General features: G+C 42.5%; 1 protein-coding gene across 2 annotated transcripts; it reads right to left on the bottom strand.

Annotated features, from left to right (window-relative positions):
• Window positions 1-355: 355 nt before the first annotated feature.
• On the bottom strand, window positions 356-27,681 carry bahd1 (bromo adjacent homology domain containing 1). Of its 2 annotated transcripts, none has more exons than XM_083997822.1 (7): window positions 27,342-27,681; window positions 9,585-11,370; window positions 6,205-6,614; window positions 5,767-5,926; window positions 5,591-5,670; window positions 4,521-4,612; window positions 356-4,292 (listed from the first exon to the last, which is right to left on the bottom strand). In XM_083997822.1, the coding sequence occupies exons 2-7, from the start codon at window positions 11,239-11,241 to the stop codon at window positions 4,100-4,102; spliced, it is 2,592 nt and encodes an 863-aa protein (XP_083853948.1). In that variant the 5' UTR covers window positions 11,242-11,370; window positions 27,342-27,681; the 3' UTR covers window positions 356-4,099. The 2 variants fall into 2 exon arrangements, with proteins under 2 accessions (XP_083853948.1, XP_083853949.1); XM_083997823.1 differs by lacking the exon at window positions 27,342-27,681 and adding an exon at window positions 16,859-17,027.

The following is a 27,681-nucleotide window of genomic DNA, read 5'->3' as shown; positions in this document are numbered from 1 at the left end:
ACACAGAAGCTTCAGAAACCTCATTAAGTTTGTAATGTGGACACAGCTTTATGCCTCAAGTCTGTAGTCAGTTAATAAATGACGTGTGCCAATGCTGTCTTTATAATGTTTTTTGTCCCAGAGCATTAACCTCACTCATACAACATTTGACACATTAGCATTAAGATAATATAAAACACCTCTCAGTGCTGTGATGCTCCGATTACTGTGAAAACAAAAACAAAACATGCCAGACATAAAAACACTGGCAAAGTGAGCCACCATGTGGACAACAACCGTTACTACAGCTGTCAACCTGCCAAGGAAACTACAGTAGATGCAAGACCATTAAGAAAAAAAAAACAGCTCAAACATGTTCAAACTCATATATTATTTATTACAATTAAATATTTTTCTTATATTACAGAGGTCCATTTGAAACCATACAAATAATCTGTGCTGTGATTAATATTTCCAAGATATCTCCAAAATGCCATGCAAAGAATTTAAACATAAATTCACATCAGAAGAACCAAAGTTTAGGTTTTTGTACACCTGGGAATGAAGTTAAATTCAGTTCAATACCCTCCTCGCTCTCTCTCTTTCTCACTCTCTCACGCTTTCTCTCTCTCTTTTTGGTGCAAACATTTCTTTGTGGTGATTCAAGATCAGACCAGTGTCATCTGACAAAAATGAAAGGCATTTGGAAGGTGAGTAAAAACAACAGCAACCGCTCGTCCTTCTCTCAGTGGAAAACGCTTGGAATACATATATACGGGTTAATGGGAATAGGCACAGAGGACCAACTAAGACATAAGTATCACACTTCTTGATTAAACATAATAGTTTGCTGAGTGATTCCTAAGGCCATGATATGAGCTGTGTGTGGCTTCTAACACTGATCCAGAAACCCTGATTGGATTTGAAATTGAAATCAAACCAAATGTAATTTTCTCAGCTCTGCTTTGTAGTATTGTGCTGTGTGGGCTTCACTGCACCTGTCAGTGGTTGCATGTGGGTGGGGGGGTCTTTCTAACATTTTCATACAGACTGATAACCTTTGGTTTACTGAGAAAAGGCAGATTAATGACAGGGTCTATTCTCTTGATTTGGTAAACTGAATTAACCAACGTGAATATCTTCATCCAAGATGACTTGTTACGGTAAATCTTATTTTTGTAAATTAAAACTTAAAAAAAAAAGAAAAAAGATGGGCCCCACCCTTTGTAAAGCAGAAGTAGACAGGATGTGGGCAGTTTCAAGTGATATTCCACCCTAAACCTTTTCCACCGTCTGACTATCAACAGTGCTTGTGGATACGAAATATTCAAATGGCGACACATTTCAAAGCAGAGTAAAAAACATTTCTTCTCAAAGATTACTGCACAATCCATTTTCCTGCTGTCCCCGGCAAAGCACACACATCGTCTGTGTGCTGAGCTCTCACCATCCACAAAGCTCTGCCAAAAAGTTTCTTTAGATATATTTTTGGCAAATAAAGTGGTTGTTTGGAACATAACGAGCATGCAGATGGACAGCCAGCAAGTGGATTATGTTGAAGAAGTGATCTGAGGAGTGTCTATCGATTTATTGGTACTCTTTGTACCAGTCCAAGGAGAATTCATCACAACTGTTACAAATCAAGCTAAGCACAGATTATGTTATTTGAGAAGGATAAATCTACAAACGTAAGAAACTTAGGGACTAACTCAGGAAGTGTTTGACATTTTGGTAAAAGTGCGTTCTTGTAGGGAGTTAGTTATTAACTGGAAGCAGGCGGAAACTTGCTTTAACAGTTGGATTGTTACAGATAAACCAAAATTGTAATGCGTTAAATTGTGAGTTATTGGACAGAACCTGGCTAACCGGTTCCACCTGCTTCCAGTCTTTTAGTTAATGAGTGGTTATCAAACCCACTTAACGCTCTGCAAAAAATGTCTATCAGCACATTTTTCAAAATGTCAAACTAGTCTTTTGACAGCCATCGTTTTTAAGGTGTTCAAAACTGACTGTGAACACGTGCAGACATTTGTCAAAATAAAAGCCTTGATAAGGGTCCGTTTCATTTCATGTCATGTGAATGAGATGGAGATGAGATGCGTTTCAAGCATCTAGGAATCAAGATCAGCACACTAAGAAGCTTCATAACCCCAGGCTGAGATCGGTACACATTTCTAAATGAAAGGCTGGGAATGTTCTATAAGGCAGCAAGATCAAGGGCACAGGCTAATGGCAAGGTATGTTTAAATCATTGTAGCGTTCGGCATTTAAAGGTGAGGAGGGAAAGCTTTATCATCTGAGGAGACGTGAAAGGAAGCTGGGAGAGGCCAAAGGTACGTTTTGGTCCTGCACGTTAAGCATCTCTGGTCACATGTTAGCAGGTGTCCTTCAAACTGTATCTGATATCCTTCCAAATATACTCCAGGTGTGTCCTCAAATCTTCCTTGAGGACTTTAACATCTCAACACAACATTTAATAGGCTTGTATAAGGCAAGCAAGCTCGATCAGTCACAGATAAACTATTGCAAATGGCTCACACACTTTTCATCTTAGACAGTGCAGCTAAGGAGAGACGACGTTGACCTTCTTTCTAATCAGGAATGAAAGCCACTCCTCTAAAACTCTATTCTTTAGAATTATCTTTTGAAAATAAATTATATTTTCTCAGTACAGAAATAAATACATATCTTCTCTCAAACATAGGAATGAATCATTATCACAGATCTAAATGCTACACTGAATACATTACTCACCATCTCATCGGTGAAGAAACAAGAATATAGGTGACTAATTGATGCCATCTGCCAGGGATCAGACACTCATCCAGACATATAAATGCAAATATACAGTTAGCTGACAGCAGAGTCGGATAACACCTCTGGCAAACAGCTTTGAGAAAGTAAAATATTCCTCAGCATTGGCATAACAAAATTCCCCTAAATGCTTTGCTCGTTGGACATCTTCACACTGCGAAACCAAACAAACTCGACTGTGCTTTCTTTGTAGCGTGCACATCTGTCCTACAGTGTGAAAACCAGTACCAGTACCGAGGTGAATTTCAGAGTTACAGATATGACATGAGAGACCTATGTTTTATCTTAGAAACTCAAAAGAGATGCGGCGAAAAAAAAACTTTCCACATTCCTTTGTTCTAGTTCATTTCTACCTGCGGTCATCGGAAATTCATAAAACCGCTGTTACATATGTAACCATCGTTTTCTGTGCGTGAAAAAGTGATCAGTGATAATTTTCGCTCTTCACAGCTGCGTTCAGAGTTTCCTCCACAGCACATCAGTTACACTTACATGAAAATGTTAAATCATAGACTTTGTCTTAATGTTGGATATATGCTCATTTTCTTTCTTGTGGATATTTATGTCTGTATGGCTGGCAGCCTGTTAGTTTATCTTATCTTATCTTAGCATAAAGACAGGGTGGCTGTTTCTGCCCGTCTCCAGTGTTTTGCTAAGTTATGCTGACCTGCTGCTTCTTTACCATTCTGACATGAGAGTGGTATCAATCGTCTCATCACGCTTTTGGCAAGAAATGGACACTGATCAAATTACCGCAAATTACAGAGAAATCTAACGATGAGTGGAATTAAGTCTTCAGCCAATGAGAAATCGCTTTGTTTCGGCACAATATGTCTAAGATTTTCTTTCTCCACCTCGAATCATGGAGGCTTTTTGTGTCTGATATCTGCAGGCAGATATTAACATTATTCACACGAAGCATCAACGTCTCATCATCATATCTATCAAATGTCACATTTCTAAGAGCTACAGTAGCATTTTCTACAGCAGATTATATTCCAGGTTCTTCACACGGCTGCTACGACACCAGAGAGCCATGTATGATAAAAGACCAATTCACACTGCCATATTAACTCATATACAATATGTCAGACTGTTACTCTTCCTAAATAAATGTGTGGCATGTTAAGTATGAACAAGTGATTTTTTAAATCAAAAGAAGCTCATGTCTCCTTCATCCTAAACTTCCAGTTCCTCTCTCACAGAGGCAGCAGGTAGGTTTGTAGCTAATTAAAGTTGTGGAGGATGAAACCAGAGCAACGTCAGCTCACGTCCCACAGCACAAACGTGTCACGGCCGTCAGATGCTACTGCAGGTTCTTGAGGAGGCGTCCGTAGCGGAAGTCATAGACGTGTCGGCTGAAAAACACCAGCTCTGGGTCGATGTCGTCGGGCACACAGTGGTGGGTGGGCATGGCGTTGCCAACAATGGGTGGCACCACGAGGGAGGCTGCGCTGTCATGTACGCCCTCCCTACGGCGTTTTACCAAGGCACAAAATCTGCACATGACACAAGAGATGCAGCTCAATCATTTCAGAAACATTTCGGAAAATAAAACTTGCTTCTCTGCAGCTCAAACTGTCTGAGAACTATGAAAAGGAGCGTAATAAAAAGTACTATCACATCTCTGCAGGACCACATCATCGTTCAAAAGCAAAATTATTCTTTCATGCAAAAGAAATATGCTTGAAAGTCACCATAATATGTAAAATGGCTTTCTCCCTTACCGACAATACTGTGCCAATGTTAGGACATAGCATTTGTCTTCAATACAGGCCACACTGTTCACATCCTGGTGACGAGACGCGAAGATCTCATTCTGAGGAAAGAGTTGTGTTTTATTCATGCGTTAGTTCAAAACACTGTCACTGAGCAACATTTGAACCCCATAAAGCTTCACAGTTGGTGCCTAAAAGAACAACATGTGTCTGCTGTGCTGCACACAAGCATCCCAGTCGAACCTTCTCTTCCAGATGTAAAGACGGATTCACCAGAGGAAGAAGTTTTGCTTCTTCCTATGAGACGGAGCCTGGTTACTGTTCTCACACTGCGGCTCTGGAGTGTTTGTTGCCTGTTTGTGCAGCTGGGAAATGACATGTCTTTATGTGGTTTATTGTTGCTGGAAAATTGAATTAAGTGCAACATGTTCCTTTTGGGAGATTACTGACAGGAAGTGAGTGCAAGAGAAACTCTTCCTTAAAGTGCACAACCGCCCATGTTTGTGCGATTGTGCGTCTTGCAGTGAAAGACTACTTGAAGAAAAAAAAAAAATCTCTTGAAGCCTAATGTGTTAATTCCACTAATAACTCACAGAATGGACATGTATTAAATACATAAATCATAAAGTGTTTTGGAAAATAAACCATATATTTTACTGCAGATACATGTCAATGAAAAAGAGAAGCTATGTTAAAACACCCTGCTTGTGTTACATTATGATTTCCCATTGTTGGCAACACTCAGGAAAAGTCCAATATCCCAAAACCTCAAGGCCATTTATTCTTATTTAAAAATGCATTAAAACATAGAGAATGATTTTGAACTGATTAAACAAGCTAAAACTTCATTTAATTTAATATTGCTTATGAAGAAGAAAATGCTGCATTCATTGGGGATTATTTTCAGCAGCAGATTAATATTTGGCGTGTGTGTGTATAAATATTATAGCCACAGTCACACGCAGTTAAATATAGTAAACTGATTTACATACACTTTGCCCACTGTTGACTGTAGCTACATGATTTAAGTCAAAGTATCTGTTACAACATGCTGTCACGCCGTGGGATTTGCTTCTCACCTCACAATGTGCGCTGGGGTTGCGTCCCCCCTGTGTGTGTTCTGGACGGTAATACCAAAACAAACTCATCATCAGCTCTCCTGCAGAACAGAAACACACAGACACACAGTTTACTTAGGCGTTTAAAGCTGTTATGGCTGCATTACATTACATTAGTTCCTCTTAGTAATCTCTACCTGACTCTGGCTCCTCCCACAGAGCTGAGATCTTGGCCACGTAGGGCAGAGACTTCTTCCTGGGTCCAGATCTCAGTAAAACAGTGTCTCTGACCCGAATCAGGTCCCCGTCCCTCTGGACTCCCTCAAAGCACTTCCTCAGCACCAGAGTCTCCTCTCCCTGAGAACACAGGCAGCAGGAAACACTGACTCTTCCTCTGGCTACAAACTGACAGGCTGTGAAATGCTGCAGGATTTAATTTGTATTGAATGACTTGTGTGACAGGGATGTGGACAGACAGGTGTTTGGATGAAACGCAAGTGAACAGTGAATGATTCCTGATGTTACAGTGACGACGTGTAATAAATCATCTCAAAGTTACATCACACCGGCTTTAATCACAGGTGGCAAGCATCACGGTGGCATCAAAACCCACCAGTATGACTTTTTCTACATACCACAGTGAAAACCTCTTTCTGATAGGGCAGGCCAACTGGCTGCCAGCCGTTGGTAGTTTTTTGGCGGCCGTTCTTCGGCTGCTTGGCAACCAACCGCTCTCTGACACTGGGAGAGTTGAGCTTCTGTTTCTTGTCCCTGTTGAGAGGGCAGACAGCCGAGCCGATGCTGCCGGTGCTACGCGCGCCAGACTTTGACCCGCTGGGCGGCTTGGCACTCTGCGGGCACTCCTTTGCAACCTGCAGCGGCGGCTGTGGTTGGCTGGGGTCGGACAGCGGCGTCTGAACATGGGGCACTGATTGGCCGGCTGGAGGCACAGCGGGAATGGGGCAGCCTGTGAGGACTCTGGGGCTGGGAGAGATTGGGATGGAGGAAGGGCTGTGATGGTCGTTGAGGGTGGATGGGTAGTCGTCTGAGGGAGGGACAGAGGAGGAAAGACAATGAAGTAGAGTGACAGGGTGAAACATGTGCACACAGTCCTTTAAGCAGCGGCCACAGTGATCAACAACCTTTAACAAGGTTACATAATAGAGACATGAACTGCACTCAGCTGTTATTAGTTCCGCTGAGGCTGCAGAAAAACAAACAGAGCATCAATTAAGGTCAATTATAGCCTTTAACAGAGCAGCACACACACACACACACACACAAAACTGACAGTGAAAAACACTGACATCCACCTGTGTGTGAGATAACAAGAAAGCGTGTGCACTCTCCTTTAATACAGCTGTGACCATGAAGTGGCGCACAGCGAAATTATAATTCGTGTCTTTTCTAGTTAAAGACCAATGCAGTTGTCATTTTCCTGTCTCGCACCCACATTTTTTAAAACAGCAGATGCACCCGCACCCGCCTGCGTGTACGTGGGTGTGTTGGTGGTAAAATGAGGTGTGGCCCAGCGCATTGTTGGCACATTGTTATCTTGAGGCAGTGGAAAAGCGACTGTATCAGTGACCAACAAAAACCTGTTCTGAAGTCAACGGCACAGTATTTCACTGTTATTTTAAGGCTACATTATCAAGAGAGTAATATGTGCCTACATTAAGTGGGTGTAGAATACACTGTGCTGTGCATGAGCAGAGTGCGCTAAAAAGTTACGTAGAAGGTTACAACACAGCCATTATAACTGTTATATATATATTTATAGACCCTATTAAGGTAAAGTAATGGTCAATCTATTTCAGTGTGAACTCTCAGCTCTGTGGATCCAAACCTTTACTAGCTCCACGTAGAATACATTAACATGATAAGACTACATTAGACTACATTCAACATCAGACTCTTTAAGAACTGTATTCTTGTACTTATTAAATACTAATTTTATTGTTGTGCACTGCTACATTTCAGAGGGAAACCATATGGACTTTTACTCTTTTCTTTTTTTTCAGATTAACATTTTATGTACAGTATAATAACTGTAAACAGCTCAAAGAAGCATTAACGTTCAACTGCTACTAGCAGTAAGCGAGTTTTGTTCGTGACTACATTTATTGTTTAGATGTGCAACAACTGACTTTTTGGACAGCTGGGAGTAACAGAAAAAAAAAGTTGTAAACTGAACACCAGCTGCAAAGACAACCGTTGTCTATTTATACATCCAGCAGATACTGAACAACGTTAGCTTTCATTAACAGAGACTTTCTGTCCATCTTATGAACCGTTATGTGGACGGGTCTAATAAGTCTTCACCACCTCCTGAGAGAGATTTCTGGCTGCTAAATACAGGAGCTTATACCGGCTGAGTGAACCTGTTCAAGACTAATAAGTTGTCCCACCTCCAACAACAATGAAGAGGAGAGTGAGACTGATTTTAAAGGCAGCATCTATGCAGGTGGACATCAGGCCTCGTCTACAGTTAGAGGTGTTGACTTGTCACAGTAGGAGAAGTACAGGTGCTACTAATAACCTGAACAGTTCCTTCTGTTGTGACATTGTTCCTTGAATAAGCAGCAAAATGGAATTCAGACCTCATGTGTTACTTACAACCGTGTCCCTCCGACGGTGACATGTCAAAACGTCCTCAGTGAAAAAGGCCTATTTGTCAAGATTCCCACTGAGATGAAGGTTGACGGCGCTGTAGTACACAAGAGTCTCACAGCTCACAGCCTGACCTGGTTTTGGCTGCTGGGGACCACAGAGTGGAGGAGGGGGGGGGGGGGCGTGTGTCTGTGTGTGTGTGTGTGTGTACAAGTGTAATTATGGGTTGTTTTAAGGTCATATTCAGGTGTTTTTAACTGTGCTCCCACACATTCTCTCTCTCTCTCTGCTTGTTCTGGGTCACATCTTTGACTCGAGCACAGTAACTAGCTGCTGACACTTGAGCTCATACAATCAGCTCATTAGGTTTCAGCTGCACAGGCCTCGTATTCACTGTCCAGCAGGCCGTATTCAGACTGAGACAAAAGAGGTCCTGCCCTTTTATCTGATATATTTTTTTGCTACTTCCCACTCAAGTGACATTCCAAAATGGGAAATTAAAAATGCCTGACATAATAGCTATTCTCAGCACATTGTACTGCTTTGGCAGCCGGATGAAAGGGGACGCTGCATGCACAATAACCTTATAACCACAATGTGGCTCATGAACATTTAATACTTTAACCTATTAGGGAACCCTGCTGTCTCACTTTAAGAGGTCACAAAGTTACTCAACCTGTAAAAACAGTTGTTTAATTCATCTTGTGGCTCTGGAAAGAGCTTTGGTAAGTCTGAAACAATAAGCTGGATGTTGTCATAGTCAACGGGCATTGTGATTCAGGGTTGGAGGCTACAGATCTATAACACAAACAGTGATAATAAACTGAGGGCACAGAGTTTGAAAGACACGAGTCAATATCAGGGAGGGGAAGTCTGACAAAGATTATCATTACCATTCAGTTTTATTATGGGAAATGTTGGATCCAGCTATTTCTAACCAGGGGCCAAAAGTGACAATAACTCAAAACTTTTCAGTATTATTATTTTTAAATCTAAATCAAACTTACTGACTTTGTAAAACGCAAAACACTAAATTTGCTGGAGCGACCCTTTCAACCAGTGACCTCTGGTTTCTACCATTTAGCACAACACATCATTTATATTTAATCACCTTTTTTAAAGAGCTGGAATACAACTCTAACCTGCACCAAATTTTACTTTGCCATTTTTATTTATTTATTCTATATTTACCAGTAAGTGGAGGTACATCAGTAGACAGATAATTCCAAGATTAGAAACTAATGTTCAGGCTACTGAGTGGCTGTCCTTCCTCCTCAAGTGGCTCAGACATGTAGATATGGAGATGTCTGTGTTGCTGCATTAGCGACATCCGGATGGATAACTGTGCATTAACTTATCTTAGTGCTGGAAACAGATAAAAAGTAAAAACCTGCTGTCTGCCTACCTCTTTTGATGCTGTGGTTGCAGTTGGTGCAGTCTGTGGGGCTGAAGGAGCACCCTCCTCTGGCGATGGCTGGAATCACACTGGTGTAGGTGGAGTAGCCGTTGATCCTGCAGGGCTCTCCGTAGCACGCCTCCACCGAGGTGCAGCAGTACACCGGATGGCTGATCCCTGAGGGCTGCGGAGCTGTGCTGGGGAGCAGTTTGGGTCTCTTTCCGCTCCGTGGGCATAAAGACAGAGGCGACACAGGAGAGGGGGGGGTGTCCGGGTGGCTGAAGTGGACGTAGTATCCGGGGTAACAGGTGTACGTGTGCGGGCTGATGGTTATGGCTGCTGGGTGGGCTACAGAATGAGGGGGCTGAAGGTGGTGGTGGTGATGATGATGATGGTGATGGTGGTGGTGGAACACGTCGGACGGCGAGCCGTCCTCCGGCTCCTTAAAGGTCTTGTCCTCCAGGAAGAGGGCCAGTCTGTGACAGTACTCCACACACCGCTCCTGGCTGCAGCAGTAGCAGGAGGACACCTCCGTCTCCACCTGCTCCTCTTTGATTGTTTTTAAGGAGAAGCCCAGCGCGGAGCCACAATGGAGAGGGTGGTTGAGACACTCCTGGCCCCCCGTGGAGCCTTTCCACTCGGGGTCCACAGCCTCTGTCTTACATAAACTACAGCATCCCTGGATGTTTGGGCCCAGCTGGGAATGGGCCCCGTCGTCTGTACCCTGTGGTCTGTGCTTTAGTTGCTCCTCATGTTTGGGATGTGTTGCTCTTTTGGTCTGCATTGTTCCTCCACACAAGGATTTATCGCTAATCTCATCCTGAGTCGTTGCTGCTGCTGCTGCTGCTGCTGCCTCACTTTTGCTCCCTGACTTGGCCTCCGACTTCTTTTGCCGTTTGTTTCCGTACTGGGCACTGGTGAGTTTCAGCAGCGTTGCAGCAGTGAGGCCCGCCTGGCGCCGGGGGGTCGGCGTCAACAAACTCAGCCAGTCGATGTTTAGAGCTTCCACTGATGACCGTTTCTGTTTTTTAGGTTTCTCTTTCAGTGCTACTTTCCCTACTGGAGAAACCTTTTTGGTTTTTTGACCTCTGTGTTCGGTTTCACCTTTAGCTGGATCCTCATTAGAAGGCGGTCGTTTCTTCGCGGAATTCGATGCAGTCGACTCGTCTTTGTAGAGCAGCAAGCTGTTGACGGCCTCGGCGTTGAGAGAGGCCATCCTCCGCCTGCGGGGCTCCAGGACTGGTGCCGGAAACATGAGTAAGGCGCCAGATTGGTTGATTTTTGGTTCCAGTGCTTGTTGATTGGCTGTGGAAGTTTTCTTTAGTCCAGATTTGGTCCCTCTTTGAATGGAGCTGGAGTGCAGCTTTTTTTTTACTTTAATGCTCTTTTGTTTCTCATTTTTTGGTGCGTCCTTCTCTTTACCCATGACTCCTTTCTCCTCCAGGCGGGTGAGCAGGACGCAACAGTCCAGTGCTTCTCCATCGCCCACTGCCAGTATCTTCTTCCTGCCTCTTCGGTGCGACTCTTTCTTGTCACCCTTTTTCTTTCCTTTCAGTTTGATCTTTCTCTCTTTCCCCTTTTTCACTCCACCTCCTCTTTCCTTGCTTTCCTTCTCCTTCCGGGGTTTCCCACATTTCACTGGCGGGCTCTGCTGAGATTTCACCATGGTCTCAGCGTCCGGGAGCAGATACACCACCTCCTCTTCATCCAAGGGGTCTGACGATGGTGTGTTTCAGCTCGAAGAGGGACTTCAGTAAAGCATCATCGTGGCTCATCAGATGGGTCCGTACACTCTCTGGAGAGACACAGATCAGACGTTGGACTACACAGATTTCACTCTTGTAGAATCAGAAAGTGACTTAATGTAACAGATGATGCATTATTTAACAACCAGTTTTACTTGGTTTGCTGTCAATTTCCAGGTCCCCTGGGAATATGGCCACTTAGACAACCCTTCGCCTTAACATGCAAACACACTGTGTACACAGTGAAACTGAGATAAAGAGCAAATTATGGTATGTTCTGTTTCAGCCTGAGGCTTTATGTACAAGTCTTTTCATGCTTTTCATTACTGCTGTAACCCTATACAATTGCATTTAATTGTGCTGTAAGCTTTGATTTAGGAACAATACTAAAATTAAAAATAAAACCATGCCATTTCATCCTTTGTATCAATAAAAACACTTCAGTCCGTTGGACCCATGTCGATCAAAGGCTCAATCCAACATTGCAAGCCTAAATACAGAAGCACAGAACAGGGCTCAATGAAGCATTAGGTGATTTATTTCATACTTGATATGATGGACGCATTAAGGAGTTACTCAAATCTTTAATTCACAATGCCATACCAATTTCTTTCTACGGTTTCAGTACAGCTGATCTCCACACGTGGTTCTCAGGCTTCCCCAAAGGGCATGTAATTAGATTAAACATGAAGAAAACTGTTAAGACTGTTCCCCCTCTTGTCCATGCAGTGGTTTCAGAAAGTATTCAGGCCCCTTTGCATTTTGAACCCATTATTGAGTTGTCGGTTCAATTTTAAATAGATAAATGTCAGGACAGAGGGAGTCCAAGAAACTCCCTGTGGACCTGTGTGATAAAATGGTGGTGAAGCATAAAGCAGGGGCACGAGTTTAAGGAGGGGTCCTTGAAGAAAAACCAACTCTGGAGTGCACTCGACCTGAGACAGGGACAAGCTTTCAGCACCACAATGAGCACACAGGCGAGACAATACTGAGAGGCTTCAGCACGAGACTCTGACTGTCAAGTAAATGGACCAGACTAAAACCCCATGGAGCCTCTACGGAGAGACTCGAAGACGATAGTTTAGACACTTCCTATCCAGACTGAAGGAGCTGGAGAGGATCTGACAGGAAGAACGGGATCAACTGCCCAGATCCAAATGTTCAAATAAAGACACTAAGTTATTACTTCTGCCAAAAAACAACACACAGCACTTGAATAAGGGTCTAAATACTTGAATAAGGGTCTAAATACTTAAAGCAGAAGTAAGTGATATATTTGTGTTAATATAAGTCTTAAATAGTTATATCTTCCGACATCAATCACTTACATAGAGTGTTTGGACCGAAACACGGGTCTGTCAGTCACTCTGCTCTGCTCTGAGCCGAGGAGAAAACATTTATCGTATCCTACAGTTTTTATCCAATGAGGAGAGAGAACGGCATGCAGGGCTGTGTGTGCAGCCAAGGGACGCCGTGAATGTGGTGACGTAGCGACGAGGACTGTTATGGTGCGTTCAAGGAAACTCGTATTTTTCCGACCGTGAAGTCGTACCAGTTCGATCTGGTACGAGTTCACCGGTCGGAAGTTACGAGTGGCCGTTATAGTGACTTTCACCGGTAAAACAGGTCGGAAAAACACGAGTGGGTTGCCTGGAACGCTACAAAGTCGTAAGTTGTGACTTGAAGCTGTAATTTACGATTTCAAAAGCCTGCCTGAAACGCAGCATTAGCGAAAACGACCGGACCACTTACTTCTGCTTTAAATAAGGGTCTAAATACTTTCAAAATTAGTAACACTGAATGTAGATGTTCAGATTAAATCTACAACAAAAAGTGAAACGGTGGAGCAATTTCTGCTGCTACTGTGTTTCAATTGTCTCCAAGGTCAAAGGGGGAGCAAACACCTCACTCACAACACTACACCACTGTGAGGTATGAATGATGTTTAGCACTTGGAGACACAAAGACACGCAGTGTGATCATATGACTCATAACTCACGCACATCTCACTGAAAGCGGTGGCACAAACACACGACTGTGTCACCACAGCGTTAAAGAGGCAAAAAAATAAATAACACTGAAGATCTTTTACAACTCACACGCATTCGCTCTTTTGCTCTCTCAGCACAGAGAAACATCTCACTCAGGAAAAAGGTCCCTGATGATTCGACCGGCGGTGACCTTTATGCAATGACACCACTGTGCGCGGCATAAAAAGATGGTTCATTCCTCCTGCTGCAGCCATGAAACACAATTACACTACTTGACCTCCAAGAAACAAGTCAACAACCATTTTTATATTAAGTGACTCTCGGGTCTGAAAATCATTCAAGCTTCCACAACCACACAGTGTCTCAAAAGTGGTTCAGTTACCATTAATAACTGATTCACACTGCGGATGATCAACAAGAAACAAGCTGCCACGCATCATTTCCACACACTCTTTTGTCTGGCACGTGATTCAGCTGCTCCATCTCAAATACCACACATTTGTCAAACCTTTCTACGCCCGCAGGTTTTGTGCTTTCCGTAAAAGTCAGTGTATAAAATGATCCATATGCTGCCTTAATGCTGCTGTAGTAAGCATTTCATCTTGAGTGTAAATGTTGGACTCAAACTTTGATTGAGTCCAAATCAAAGTTTGAACTCAATCAAAAAAAAAAAAAAAAACGCAGTATATTTATACTGTGTATCTTTTTTTTTGGCTTTGTAGGCCTTTAATCGACAGGACAGCTGTAGAGAGAGAGAGAGAGGGGGAGTGACATGCAGGACCACTGGTGGAATGGAACCAGGTTTTCTCAGAGCCTAAGATAATGATGTTTTATATACACACCTTGAAATGAAATTGGTCACAATCATAAAAACTTAATTCTAAATATGTCAAAGAGACACAAAAAGGAGCGGCTTTGAGACCTTAATACATACAATACTATTTTGCGCTGCATTATAATAATAATGACAGACTTACTTGACAGGTTATTTAGGCAGCGGAGTATTTACACGACTTCATGTCATCAAGTGTGAAGCAAATCTGCTATTCTTCTATCACTCTGACAACTTGTTATCATGTGACACCTAATGAAGGGCTGGAGAACCAAAAGCTGCTGCGGTTTTTGTTGAAGTGCTTTAATAACAAGGAACAGACAGAGAGACTTTTATTTTTATTACATTTTCTCCCTCTCTGTCAGTCACAATATCCCAATCTGCCTATGATTGACTGCAGTAGAATGACTGTAAAACTGGTAATGGATGTTCCTGAAGCCTGAATATAACGTGTTGCTCTTGTAAGCCCTGACCCATTGTAGCATTTTTATTCCCTCTTAAAAACGACTGAGAACATATCCAGAGTTGGACTGGACTAAAAATACAAATGGAGTGGACACAACTCCCCGGCTGGGCATTTTCAAACCATCTCATGGCTCGGTCCGCCCCTTATTGCCGAATGGCTCGGTGAACCGTGAAATGCAATCCATGAGAGAGAAATTTAATTTCCAGATAACAAGAGGACAGAAGGAGCCTCACATTGAGTTTCTGTCTGTGGATATCAAATCAAGTTGCTTCATTTGAATAAGACAAGCATGCACAATGGAAAGGAGGGAGCTCGCTGAAGAGCATCATCATTTCCCCGCACTAGACCTTCACCACACTGACCACAACAAATTCAGGTTAAAAATGAATCCTGTGGTCTTATATTTACTTGGTTTTCCTTTGTCATGCTGCTAAGAACATGTAGTTAAAACACGCTGCCAGTTCAGAGACACTTTGCACTACAGCCTGACACACACACACACACACACACACACACACACACACACACACACACACACACACACACACACACACATGCAAACAGGTTCTTCAAAACCTCAACATCTGTTTCAGGATATTCTGGGAGTATTATCAACTCTCTTGTATTTCTAGGATCTACCGCTGATAATTGGTTAAACACGGCCATTTTCTCATTAGTTTTACATGGTTAAACTCAAAAAAGATGTGGCCTCTATTTTTTCAAATGGTACCAAATAACATCTCTGAAGCTCAATTTTGTTCAGCAGAGGGTAAAAGGCTGAAGAGATGAATCCGTGGAGTTGCTAAGTGATGTTTCTGATGAGAGGGATTCAGAAACATATCTCTCCCTTTTTAGACTTTTCTCTACTGATTCATTTTCCTTGTGAAGTAGGGGATTATTTTACATTTTTAGGACTCTGAAATGACTTTTAAATGTAACAAGGCGAGAAAAGAAAATGGCCTCATTTTTAAATGGTCACTACTCACATTACACCTGTGATGAGGAGTCACATAAACACATTGCTTTGGTTTCAGGGGGTCACAAGACAAAATGGTTGGGCAATCCCAGTCTAGTCTCTGACTACAGCAACCAGTTATATAGCCTACAGATAGAGCAGAGCTGAGCAAAACAAAAAATGGAAGTACCTCTCTGAGTAAATTCACACAATGAGGCAACAAAAAAGCAAAAATGAGAGAAATAAATAGAAATGGAAGATAACTTTGATGAACAGAGATGCTTTTCTTTTTCCTTTATGTCCTCGTGACCCTTCACATTTTATCCTGGGACACTTTTAAGGTTTTGACACCCAGGGTGGAAACCATTGACTTAAAAGATCAAATGGAAAGACACATCTCTCCCTCTGGAATTACAGGGGATTTTTGACGAGGATAAAAAAGCTCTTCACTTAGATGTAACCCAACTCAACGCAAACGCTGCATAATTGTCACATAAAACCTACTTAGTGTTTAATTTTGTGCCTTGGATTTCTCTCTCCCTTGCTGCTGATTATCTGAGTTTGTGGAGTTGGGTAAGAGGAGGAGGTGGCTGCGCTGCCTGGCTGTCACACAGACTCATCCAGAAGAAGGACATGGTGTGGAGCTGTCATCATGAGAGGGGAGAAAAAGCCCCAGGGGCAGCTGGTGTTGCTGTGTGTGCAGCTTCACACAGTGCATATCACCAAGTCCACTTTCCTGGAGCAAATCAGCACTTCAACAGTCCTACAGTATACACCACCAACACTATAACCATCCTCCACCACCACCACCCTTCACCTCCATGCAGGTTCAGCCACCAGCAGTTCCAAACACACCCACATCCGTCCACTCGTGGATCAGGATTATTTTAAGCAGAGAATGCAATTAAAGGGCAGCGACATGCATGTCTTTGTAATAAAGGCTGTTTAAAAGCAGCAGACTCGCCTACTGGAGCTCGTAGTTGGCCATGGTGGTGGTGGTCAGTGTTAATCTGACAGCATGCCGTAGCAGGAGTGCAGGCTGTGATATGAGAAGTGTGGGGGGAAAAAAGCTCCACAGCGGAGAAGCGAGTCTAAAAAAAAAAAAAAAGAAAAACACCCAACCATCCTCGATCAATCGCTGCTTCTCTTTGGAGCGGAGCCGCTATAGTTTATATCAATATCATTACGGGAACTCGCATTAGGCTACAGACGAGTTGTTAGATGCAGGCTAAAGCCACCGAACCTATATCATCTCCAACTGTGACGGGAAATTACAGCCGCGATTCATCATTACCTTGTGTGTCCCGTCGTAAATGGAAATCATCTCCCATAGAAAAAAAAAATTAAAAAACACACACATATAAATATATATCCGGGTTCCGCGCTGTTTCTTTCGGTCAGTTTCTACTCGCTCGGGCTGTCGACCTGGAGAGCGATCCGCGGACCGAGCAGCCCACAGTAGCTGGAGACATGGTGAACAAATCGGTGAGCGGTGACCTACTTCCGAAGTGGCATGCTGGAGATAATATCCATGCGCTGCCTGCATTCACATTCGCCGTTGCACCGGGACATCCCTCTGTACTAACGCGAAATCACGGTCATGTTGCTGTGTAATATTCCTGCAGGGACTAAACTCTGTCACCACAGCTCATTTATCCCCTCATATGTAAAACGTATATCCTTAAATATATAGGCCTATCTAAACATTCATTGTAGGGATATTATTGGTTTATTTGAGAAAATGAACAAACTTCTCCCGTTAAGATCACTTCTTACTCACTAATATTCATCTGACAATGATACAGTGAGGTGGAATTATTTTATTCTCCTTAAATAAGATTTAAAAAAATCTGAAAATAACCAGAAATTGACAACACAAGCACTGCACTATGATAAATAACACATTTGTTACCTACCTACTACAAATGCAACCACTACTTCTATAGAAATGCTAAGCTTTAAACTCACTAATGGTGTCTAACAATTCTATATTGAAAACCTGAGAAATAACATAAAGCACTAAAAGTTCACAATAATCTCACTCTGCATAAACCATACTTATAGGGCTATTTATGACTACAAATAGCAGCATAATCATCATTGTGTAAAATAACTGCCAACCCACTAATGAGTATATTACACTGATGATATAAGCAACCATGAATCCCTCACTGGTAACTGGTCTAAATTACTATTCAGAAGCAATCTGATGAATGTTACACAGATGAGTACAAAGAAAACGTATTAGCTCCCTTAGCATGGTGATTATAGGTAAGATCTCTTGTACTCACTATTATTGAAGTTCAAGTGGAAACATAACACAAGATCATTATGTGCAATTAACAATGACATAAACATAAAGAATAGAGCTGAAACAACACCTACAGACATTTTCTAGCAGTATAATATCATAGTATAATACACTGATCAATCAGCTGCATGGATAGCCTGTTGGTGTGACAAATAAGACACTGGATATCTCATTTGTCTCTTGATCAATCAGCTACATGGATAGCCTGTTGGTGTGACAAATAAGACACTGGATATCTCATTTGTCTCTAAGAACTCTTACATTTTATTGAAAAAGGAAATAGGTAGATTATTCATTAATGACAATGATCGTCAGAGACACTTGTCCCCATACAGTGACAAAACTGTTAAATATAAGATCACTGTCAACTCACTAATGAGTTACATCAACATACAGTATAAATCCTTAAAGGAATATTCCACTGATTTTTCTTCCCTGTCAGATTAATGACAGCATGTATCCCTCTTAATTAGCCTCATTTACTGTATCCTCTTCTCTTAATGATACATGCAATCTAATAATATGGATGAGTGATCAGTCTCTGCCCGTCATTTATTACCCTGCTTCTTGAGGAAATACAGATAAGATCGCCCCGATATGATACACACACGCACACAGTCAGTGGTGACTGCAGCAGCTGGACTCCCTCTGTGGGAGTTCAGTTTACAGGAAAACTTCAATATCTGCTCCAAACAGCAGGTCAAGTCTTTTACCAACAAACTGATTTGAAAGCCACCATGTTATCAAGTTAGCATGTACCGTTAGTCAGAGTCAAGCTTAATTGGGATAAATGCTGATTGTCCTCATCAATATCTGCTTTACATTGTGTAATTAACAGCTGTAAACGAGCTGAGTGTGTTGAGTTAATGAGGCATGAGCACCGGTGGGAAGCTGAGGGAGTGTATAGACTGCTGAGAACTGACCTGCACTGCAATAAACACACTGCAACACACTGCAGAGAGATGCATGACTCCAACCGGGACGACTGAAGTGCTTCCTACAAGCAGGAAGCACTCACTCACTGCTATAGTGACGATACAGACAGAAAGCAGATATGTACATCACTGCTGGTTAGTCCAAACACCTCCCTCATCCGACAGTAAACTCAACGAAAGCTGTGAACGCATCACTGACATTTCATCACCTTTTAAGCTGATATGATCTGACTACATGTCCGACAAAAAGAAACATAAACATTCATTTGACATTGTGATATGTTAAATGCTCAGTCTTCTTTTAGCTCTGTTTCTTGTTTCAGACAACTCACTACGACTGAACCGAAACGGCCACAAAACCAAAACAATGAGCTGAACGACACTTCAGTGTGATGATTCTCTGTGCCTTCGTCACCACTGGCGACCTTTTCGCGATAAGCGTGGTCATTTCATCTATTGTCATGATAAAAACTTTGATTAGAGTTTTTTTGCAGACTTGTTTATAGTAAAGGCACATTTGCATTTGAATAAACAGGGATTGTTTTCATTGCCTCGACAGCTCAAGCGGAATAAACCAAATAGTTTTTTAATATTATGGAATCATTGAAAAATGAATTTAATTGTAGCAATTATCAATTAGGACAGAATGGGTTGATGGGCTGTTCCATCAGTGTATACGTGTGATGAATGAATGGGTGAATGTGGCATGTATTGTAAAACACTCTCAGTCAAAAAGCACCATATATAAGTGCAGACCAACAATTTACAGGTGTGAATAAATATCAACTAGATGGGCGCTCAGAGGGTGCAGACCTTCGACAGAGACAAACAACATATACTAGACCTTGGAGAAAAAAATTCAAATTCACAGGAAATCACTCTGATCTTTCCTACAATTTGATGGGCTCTTCTCTGGCCCCTGCCCCACCTTTTCACATGGGTTGGTGCAAATGTGCTTAGTGCTTTTTGTGTAATCCTGCTTACAAACAAACCAACAGACACAGGTGAAAACTAAACCTCCTTGGCATAACTGTAAAAAAAATCTACAGTAACTGATGGAGGTAAAATATCTGGGGCTGTATTCATCAAGCTTCTTAGAATGACTCCTAAGAACTAAGAGTTTAGTAAAAAAAAAAAAAAAAAGTGAGTTGTGAATTGATAGCTGCACTTAAAAATTACCGTAGTTATCAAGCATCTTATTCACACTTTAAGCAAAATGTATTGGACTAAATCTTAGGTGTCAGTCTCAGAGCCGAGTTACAGCAGTAGTATGTGATGACGTCACTTCTAGGTCGATAGAAACCAATCGCTGAATGTAATCCCTTATCTAAGAATATATATAAATATCTTATAAATAACTCACTCATGGACAAAGAGAGTGTACTGTATATTCAATCGTATTTAGACATAATCCACAAAATATATACATTGGGAATGAATCAAAATGGAATGTTTCCAATTCATTAATTCAGCGTTACATCACTGAATTTTTCCAGTGCTGAGACATCTAAGCATTGTGATGACCTTTAATTCTGCCGTGAAAGCTCTACTGTGTGAGGATGTTAGTGAGATGACGTCCCTTATTAAATCCGTGACAAGGATGATACTTGATTTGTCCAAACGATATCGTTTGATCAACTGCTCGTCACCAAACCAGAACGTCCGCGCTCGTCTCTCTTGCCTCAGTGCCATCCCTACTGGCAACTCCTAACCACTTAGGACACATCTTAAATATCTGAGGGAGGAGGAGTGATTCTTAGACTTGAGAAAGTTGATAAATAGCTTTTATTCTAGTGTTTGAGAGTAGGACTAAATTCCACAAATTCTCAGCACTTAAGACCAAAATGGTACTCTGAGACGATTGATAAATAGCCTATGGCCCCTGTTCCAATTAGTAAAAATGAACATGACCAACATGACCTTTGTGGTCCTAGACATAGGGATCAAGTAGTTCAGGGGAATTAAAATGTCCCTCCCCGTGTTGGGGAGTACACACCTTGCAGTCCTTTACAACAAAATACAATAGTATTCTTTAAGAGTTGTGGTCCACCTTGTTGCCTCAGTGTGTCCCCGACCATTTTCATCTCACATATCTCCAAACTGATCTACATTTGGCCTTCTATCTCTGTTCGACAAGATCTTGCCCCAGAAACCCTCATCTCAGGAGATATTTACTGAAGATGATGAATTTTTCATTCTGAAGGTGGAGAGATAGCATCGGGGGCGAGTGAAATAACACTGTAATACTTTATTGATCCCTCTCTTCACTTGCCCCTGCCTGAAAAGTCGGAGCTCGGATTCTGCAGCAGACCAGCCGCCCTCGAGCTGCCGGAGCATCAGTGTAAACAAAAAGTTTATAAAAATAACTACAGTGTGTACTTTGAAATATTTCTTTATATAAAACCAAGTTTACAAACTCTACTAGAAAAGTAACAGCTACAATGTAAAGAGGCAAAAGGGCTCGTCTATGAAAACGTAGCTAAGCTTGCTTTCATTTCCTGCAGTGCTGTGGAAGCAGCACATGCTGACAGGCTGACTTTGACATGTGTCTTTATTAATTAAAGAGTTAATTCACTGTGCAGCAACTTTTAAGAAGGAATCTTGTGTGATACTCAATATATGACATTTGGAAATCAATATATTATGTTAAAATGGCAACTTTGACCACTTCATTAGTTGTTATCAGACTTCTCCATGACGTACAAAGTAGAGATTAACACATCTTCAAGAACTTACAATGCGGTCTCGTCTAACAACCCCTTCCCTTGTGTTACATCCAAAATGTAACCAAATGTTGTTTTCAATAAAGATTGGAAAAGCTGAATTACTTTCCCCCTTAATTTTCCATTGTCGACACGGCATTAACATCGCTCATGCCATGGAGAAATACCTGGGCAGAAACTGGCGTGGTGCCATGTTTCGGACTGGCAAGCTAAACTTATGTCAGGAAAAAAAAACGTAAACCAGCACTGTTGAGACTGAAAAACAGAAACTGATTTCTGAAACCTCCACACCGCTAACCCCTAAAGAGAGGGAATATTGGATTTAGATTCACCAGGTGCTGAGAAACGACTCGAGCCTCTCAGGCCTGTGCAGAGCAGTCTCCAGTGTGATGTCCCTCTTTGTAATCACTGGTATTTTCTTCAATGATGAAAGTCCCCTGAGTCACTGATAGGTACATAGGCCTGATGCAATCATCACGGTGACTGTGTCAATCTATTGCTGACCCTTGGGAGCAATAACCCCTCATTGCTGTTGTGACCGCAGCAACAATGTGTTAACCCACCAAAAATGTCATAAAGATCCAATCCCCTAAACCGCTGTGGTTTATGTAGCCACACAAAGAAAAGCAACAAGTAGCTGAACTGAAGTTTATTCACTGCAGATTTCACAATATTCTATATATAAGATATGGATCACTGCTTGTGTCTTTACTGTGATTATTCCAACAGCATACGGGTCACGTATAGGTCATTCTGGCCTGAATATAGTGCTAACCAAAGCTTTTTTTCAACAGTGTGTGACAGATATAAGTATTCATGTAATGCATGGCTGGTAGCAACAATATGATGCATGACTAAAGTGTTTGTGTACCGGCAAATTATTCAACCAAAACAGTGTTTGTGAGTTAAAAACATTTAAAGAGATTAAAATTGAAGAGTGGAAAAACTGAAGTAAAACATAACACAGCATGAGAGGAATACAGGGATTTTCCAGGGACAGGGCTTGATAAACATGTGAGGAAGAAATGACACAAACAGGGCACACAGTGATGACTATCACCGAAACAGCTGAGACAGTGATAGTGGGGAAAATGGAACTGAACGCCAATAAAATGTTTAGAAAAAACACACAAGTTAGAAATTGTCACAAGACACAGAAGTGCATTTAATTTGAAGCCCAGCGTGTGCGTGTGTTGTGTAGTAAGTTGTCAGTGTGTAGCCCATGTAAAGATGATAGTTCAGCACTACAGGGCAGACACAGGACAGGAAGTGTAATTATCTGCTTCTACTGTTCCTCTTCAAAGAGATGAGGCATGATGCCAGACAGCCTGATTGGAAAAGATGGAGAGGGAGGAGAAAAAAAAGGGAGAGAAGAGTCAGATAGAGTGAGGGACAGCGATGAAGACTGAACTCAGAAAGATCGAAGGAAAGCACCAGAGAGCTGTGGGGAAACCGGAGAGGGAATCTCACACCTCACATCTCGTCGAGCAGCAGAAGAGTCAGACTTTTAGACTGAATCAGAGGGACAATTTTTCACATTCACTCTTCCGCTTCTCCTCCGCCTGACAGCTCCACGGAGATACAGCCGTTTGACATAGACTGTCTGAGCGAGCAGGTGAGAACAAGGAGGAAGAAAAATTAAGAGAACGTGTGAGAGACAGCGATGGAGAGGAGCGGAGGAGGGGGGAGTGGGGGAGGCGGGGGGGTTGCAAAGACAAGAGAGTGATGGATTGAGATAGCACAGTGAATGGAGACAGAGAGAGATTGTCATCATCATCATCATGAACAATGACTCTCTGATAGGAGGCCTCTCGCTGGATTTTTCAGCCCAGCTTTGGAGGGAGTTGGGGGAGTCGGGGGGGGGGAGGAGGGGGCAGCCGCCCGCCTGCCCACCTGCCAGGGTCTCAGTCATGCTTTTAGCATCTGCCAAACTGAAGGACGCTTGGTGCCATGTGCGTGTCACTGAAGGAGCCTGACGTTTGTCAGTCACAGTGAGGGCTTCTGTTCTGTTTGGTCTCAGCCAAACAGGGTTTAATGCCCCCCACCCCCCCATCCAACCAACACACACACATACACACACACACACATACACACTCCTACTCCATGTAAACAATCCCAGTGTGTGTGAGAAGTGAGTGAGACCCAGGCTCTGAAAGCTCCACATCCACTGCAGCTGTGGGCCGCCCGACAGCTGACGCCAGGCTGTGGGTCTCTCTCTCTCTCTCTCTCTCTCTCTCCTTCCTACCCCACCAGCCCTGCCTCCTCTTCTTCTGTGTTTCCATGAAACAGACCTGTAATTTTCACAGCTGTGTCTCGGGCATTGTGCCAGGGTGAGTCAGGGAAAGACAGACTGAGAGAGAGAGAGAGAGAGGGAGGGAGGGAGGGAGGGAGGGAGAGAGCAGGGTGGGGTGTAGAGGAGGGGGAGACTAATGGCTTTTAGAGGACTACAGGCTACAGCACAGCTTTGCTAATCCTGAGCCACTCAAGATTCACTTCTCATTCAGACCACAGGAATATTCAAACAACTGAACCAGATCAAGATCCAACTGCAAAACCTATTAACATTAAAAAACATACTTGTAAAATTCTGTGAACTGTGCGCTGGCCTTTGAATAAAATTTTTGTACGTTTGTGGTCTTGGCCAACACTTCTATTGAGTGCTGTATATGACGTATTCAGTAAAGTAAATGCTGAAATCTGAAAACACACAAACACTGCTTCAACAAAGTTGGACAATCAAACAGGTGGTAATGAGGTCAACAATGTGGCCCGATGAAACCGCATTACTTAGGAGGTAAAACCAAAAGCGAATGGACCCAAAATGACGGTAATAATCCTAAATTGCAGGAAAACTATTTGCATGCCAAACTAAGTAAGTACAGTAGGTCACAGTTGAGCCAGGAAGCCAGTCTGTAAACTGTGATGCGTGTTTACAACAAGTTTGGGAGACAGTTTTACCGTTAAGCTTCAATTTTCTCCTGAAAATAACACTGACTAACCTGGGGGTTTATAGCATCTGACCGCTAGTGTTTCCTGCTCTGATGGACGTTTTTTTTTTTTTCAGCAATGTCACCACATTCCCAGATCTCAGCTAAGGCTGGATTACCCACAGGGCCTAGCAGGCATCCATCCTGAGGCTCCAGAACTCCCCAGGGTTAAGGGTTATAGGGGTTAAAGCTCCAGGGTTTAACTTTAATGAACATTTGCTAAGAAATATGCATTATTAAAACACAAAACAGTAAGAGCCCTCAGCCATGTCCTGCTTCTCGAAAGGTCCTATGGCTAAATCTAGTCACGTGTGTTCAGGTCCTGATTGTGGGACGGTCACCTGTGTTTTGGCAGCACACACTAGTTCTTCTGCGCGTAAAACAAAGAGAGAATAGACGGGAAGCATAACAATATTTATTCAGGCACCGTTTATGAGTGTGTTGTACAAGTAGAACGAAAAATTTGGTAGAAACTGTTTTTTTTAATGATCCATAACAAAAATTGTGTAACAGGAGGCCACAGTGATTCAGACCAATAAGCATCTTGCAGCTACAAGCGCATCTTAGTTATGACGACAACATGAAGCAGCATTTCCTCAAAACAACACTGGCTTCTAAAAAGTTTAGCATAAAGCTGGAGAGCATTTTGTTCAGCAAGAGTCTGACTTGCATTTCACTGGTAGCAAAACAAACAAAAAAAGTGGGATAGGATTCAGAGTCTGATTGGTTGTTAGCTGATAGACAGATGGTTCATCCAAAAAGTACTTTTTGAAAGCGCCTGCGCTTTTCCAAACTGTTTCCAATGAAGTCTTCCCAGATGGTTCTATGTAACAAACCATCTGGTGCGTCAGGTTATATCTGATCCGTCAGACGACTGAAATAATATGTGGCTGAATTAACACCCCCTGAGAGGACATGAGCTGCTTCAAACCCCAGTAACCTGCACCATCAAGGTAGGACCACCTGAGAGGGAAAAATCTGGGGACAGAAGAGAGGTCGCTGCAGCTCATTGAGCCCACATCCCCGGTGAAAAGGTTCCTAAAGCCACGCGCATCTATTCCAGATTATGTCTGTCTTGCAATGGATGCTGCTGAAAAATGCAGCGATAACCAACAAAGAACAAGAGCATAAAAAGTTAGCAGAAGCTTGTACTGAATGGCATCAAAACAAATCACACCCGGCGGACTGTCTGAGCTCACGTTAGATAATATTTAACATCGCTCTGTGGAGCACCACAGTGTGATGATGACAAGTGTTTTGGAAAAAGGGGGATGTTGTCAGTGTACTTTTCCTATGCTGCTTCATGAGCAATAAGTCATTCACACCGAGTGGAATGTTGTTTTCACTGTTGGAAAACGTCGCATACTAAAATACACACATCATTTTACAGGATTAGAACAATAACCCACATTTAGTTCATTGCATCCTAACACCTATTGTGCCCCAGTCCCTGCCGTCCTTTTCGTCTGACCACATGTGGCCTGTATGTATCTGAGCAGGAAGTGTGTCTCCTCTGGGACAGCAGGGGAGGACAGTTAGTTTGGGTGACATGAGGCACATTCCCCCTCCTCCTCCTCCCCGCCTTCTTCAAAAAAAATAATGGGATTATGTCCAGGATTGATATCCAGCTTTATGGCTCACGTGTGGCCAGTGCAGCCTCTATTCAACACGCTGCTATGACAGGTCTGTCAAGGTAGGCTGTGGAGAACTGACTGGACACAAATCTACCACAACCTCCAAAACTGAAGCTCCATTGTCAGGCTTTTCTGTTCACAAGAGGCTTTACAAACACCATTATGCCGAGGAACTCACCAGGCAACTTGTATTTCATGCATTATAACCCTGCTGCTATGTTAAAGCCTGCAGGCTACTTTCCGGTATGAGATGATAAACTTCTCACAAATCGGATGTTCAAGTGTTTAATCCGAATGAAACCCCAATTAATAATTGTTATTATCCATTAATCTGATTATTTTTTCCAAGACTAATATTAATAATTAAATGTTCAGTTAAGTCTAGAAACTTGAGTTAACACCACTGTGTGAAAAGTACAAACAGTAGCCTATCAATAAAGTTTACACAGTGCCCATGTGCTCTCTATGCAGATGGCTAATGGCAGTGTCATATAATTGTGTTTTACATGATTATTTAAATATTTACAGATGAACAGTAGACTATTTGGATGTTAGATGGAGATATATGCTTTGTAGTAGTTAAACTTACTGTTTGTAGGCTACAGGCTCTGTATAGGTTTAAAAAGTAACTACCATGAAGAATATTTCCTTTTAAAAAGGAGTATTGCGTGCCGTAAAGTGGAAATATTCAACTTGTAGCGTCAAAACTACTTCACTTTTGTAAACAAAATGGTCCAAAAACCAACAAAGAAACCACTAAAAAGCCTTCATCTCTATCGACTCACCAGCTCAAGGCGAAACACACCAACACCAACTCCACAGCGGAGTCGAGCCACTAACTTCACTCCAACAGAAGCTGCTTGTGTGACATTTTCTACCGATCACGAGCTGGAGAGTCCGAGCCGAGGCTCCACTCACCGTCCAGGGCGAGAATACGAGACACGACCGTGCCACCTGCACGAGAGCAAACACACCACACTGACATCTCCAAAAAAAAGTGTCCTCACAGCTCAAAAGACCACCAGCAACAAGAAAGACACGGATCAACTTATCGCTGTCTGGCTGACACATTATTATTATTATTCCAACCCCTGCATGTCTCATCGCTCGATCTTGTCCTGCTGCCACTTTCAGTTTTGCCCAAGAGACGATAGGAGTTTAGGTTTCTGTGTGTGTGTGTGTCTTACCGCTTAGACGAGTGGAAAAATAACCCAACAGAGACGATTGTTTCGAGGAAAAAGAAGAAAGATCACTTCCACAGGGCGAGAGCGTGATGCGTCAGGTGTAGGCTTCCCGCAAGTGAAGGAGGAAAACAGAGTGGAAGGCGACTCATGTTGAGTTGATCGGGTGAAGCCTCTTTCTCTTTTCTTTTTCTTTTTTTTTTTTTTTTTTTACTCCAAACTGCGCTGCTCCACGCGCTACGCGTAAAAACCCACTCCTCGGTAACACTTAACTACAGCACGGCTTTTTAAAGGACGAAGAGAGGCGCGCCGAGCAGCTCCTGCAAAACTACGGCTCACTTCAGCA

The sequence above is a fragment of the Trachurus trachurus genome (assembly GCF_905171665.1).
Source record: "Trachurus trachurus genome assembly, chromosome: 22".
NCBI classification, from domain to species: domain Eukaryota; kingdom Metazoa; phylum Chordata; class Actinopteri; order Carangiformes; family Carangidae; genus Trachurus; species Trachurus trachurus.
The sequence above is the reverse complement of the archived record's forward strand: the minus strand, read 5'-3'. Positions and strand labels throughout refer to the sequence as shown.

Bases quoted from the DNA above. Each gene is read 5' to 3' on its own strand.
- bahd1 (XM_083997822.1), bottom strand. From the start codon at position 11,241: ATGGTGAAATCTCAGCAGAGCCCGCCAGTGAAATGTGGGAAACCCCGG. The intron at 6,615-9,584 runs GTAGGCAGACAG...TCCCTCCCTCAG, and splicing joins CAACCACAGCATCAAAAGAG to ACGACTACCCATCCACCCTC. The intron at 4,293-4,520 runs GTAAGGGAGAAA...TGTCATGTGCAG, and splicing joins ACATTGGCACAGTATTGTCG to ATTTTGTGCCTTGGTAAAAC.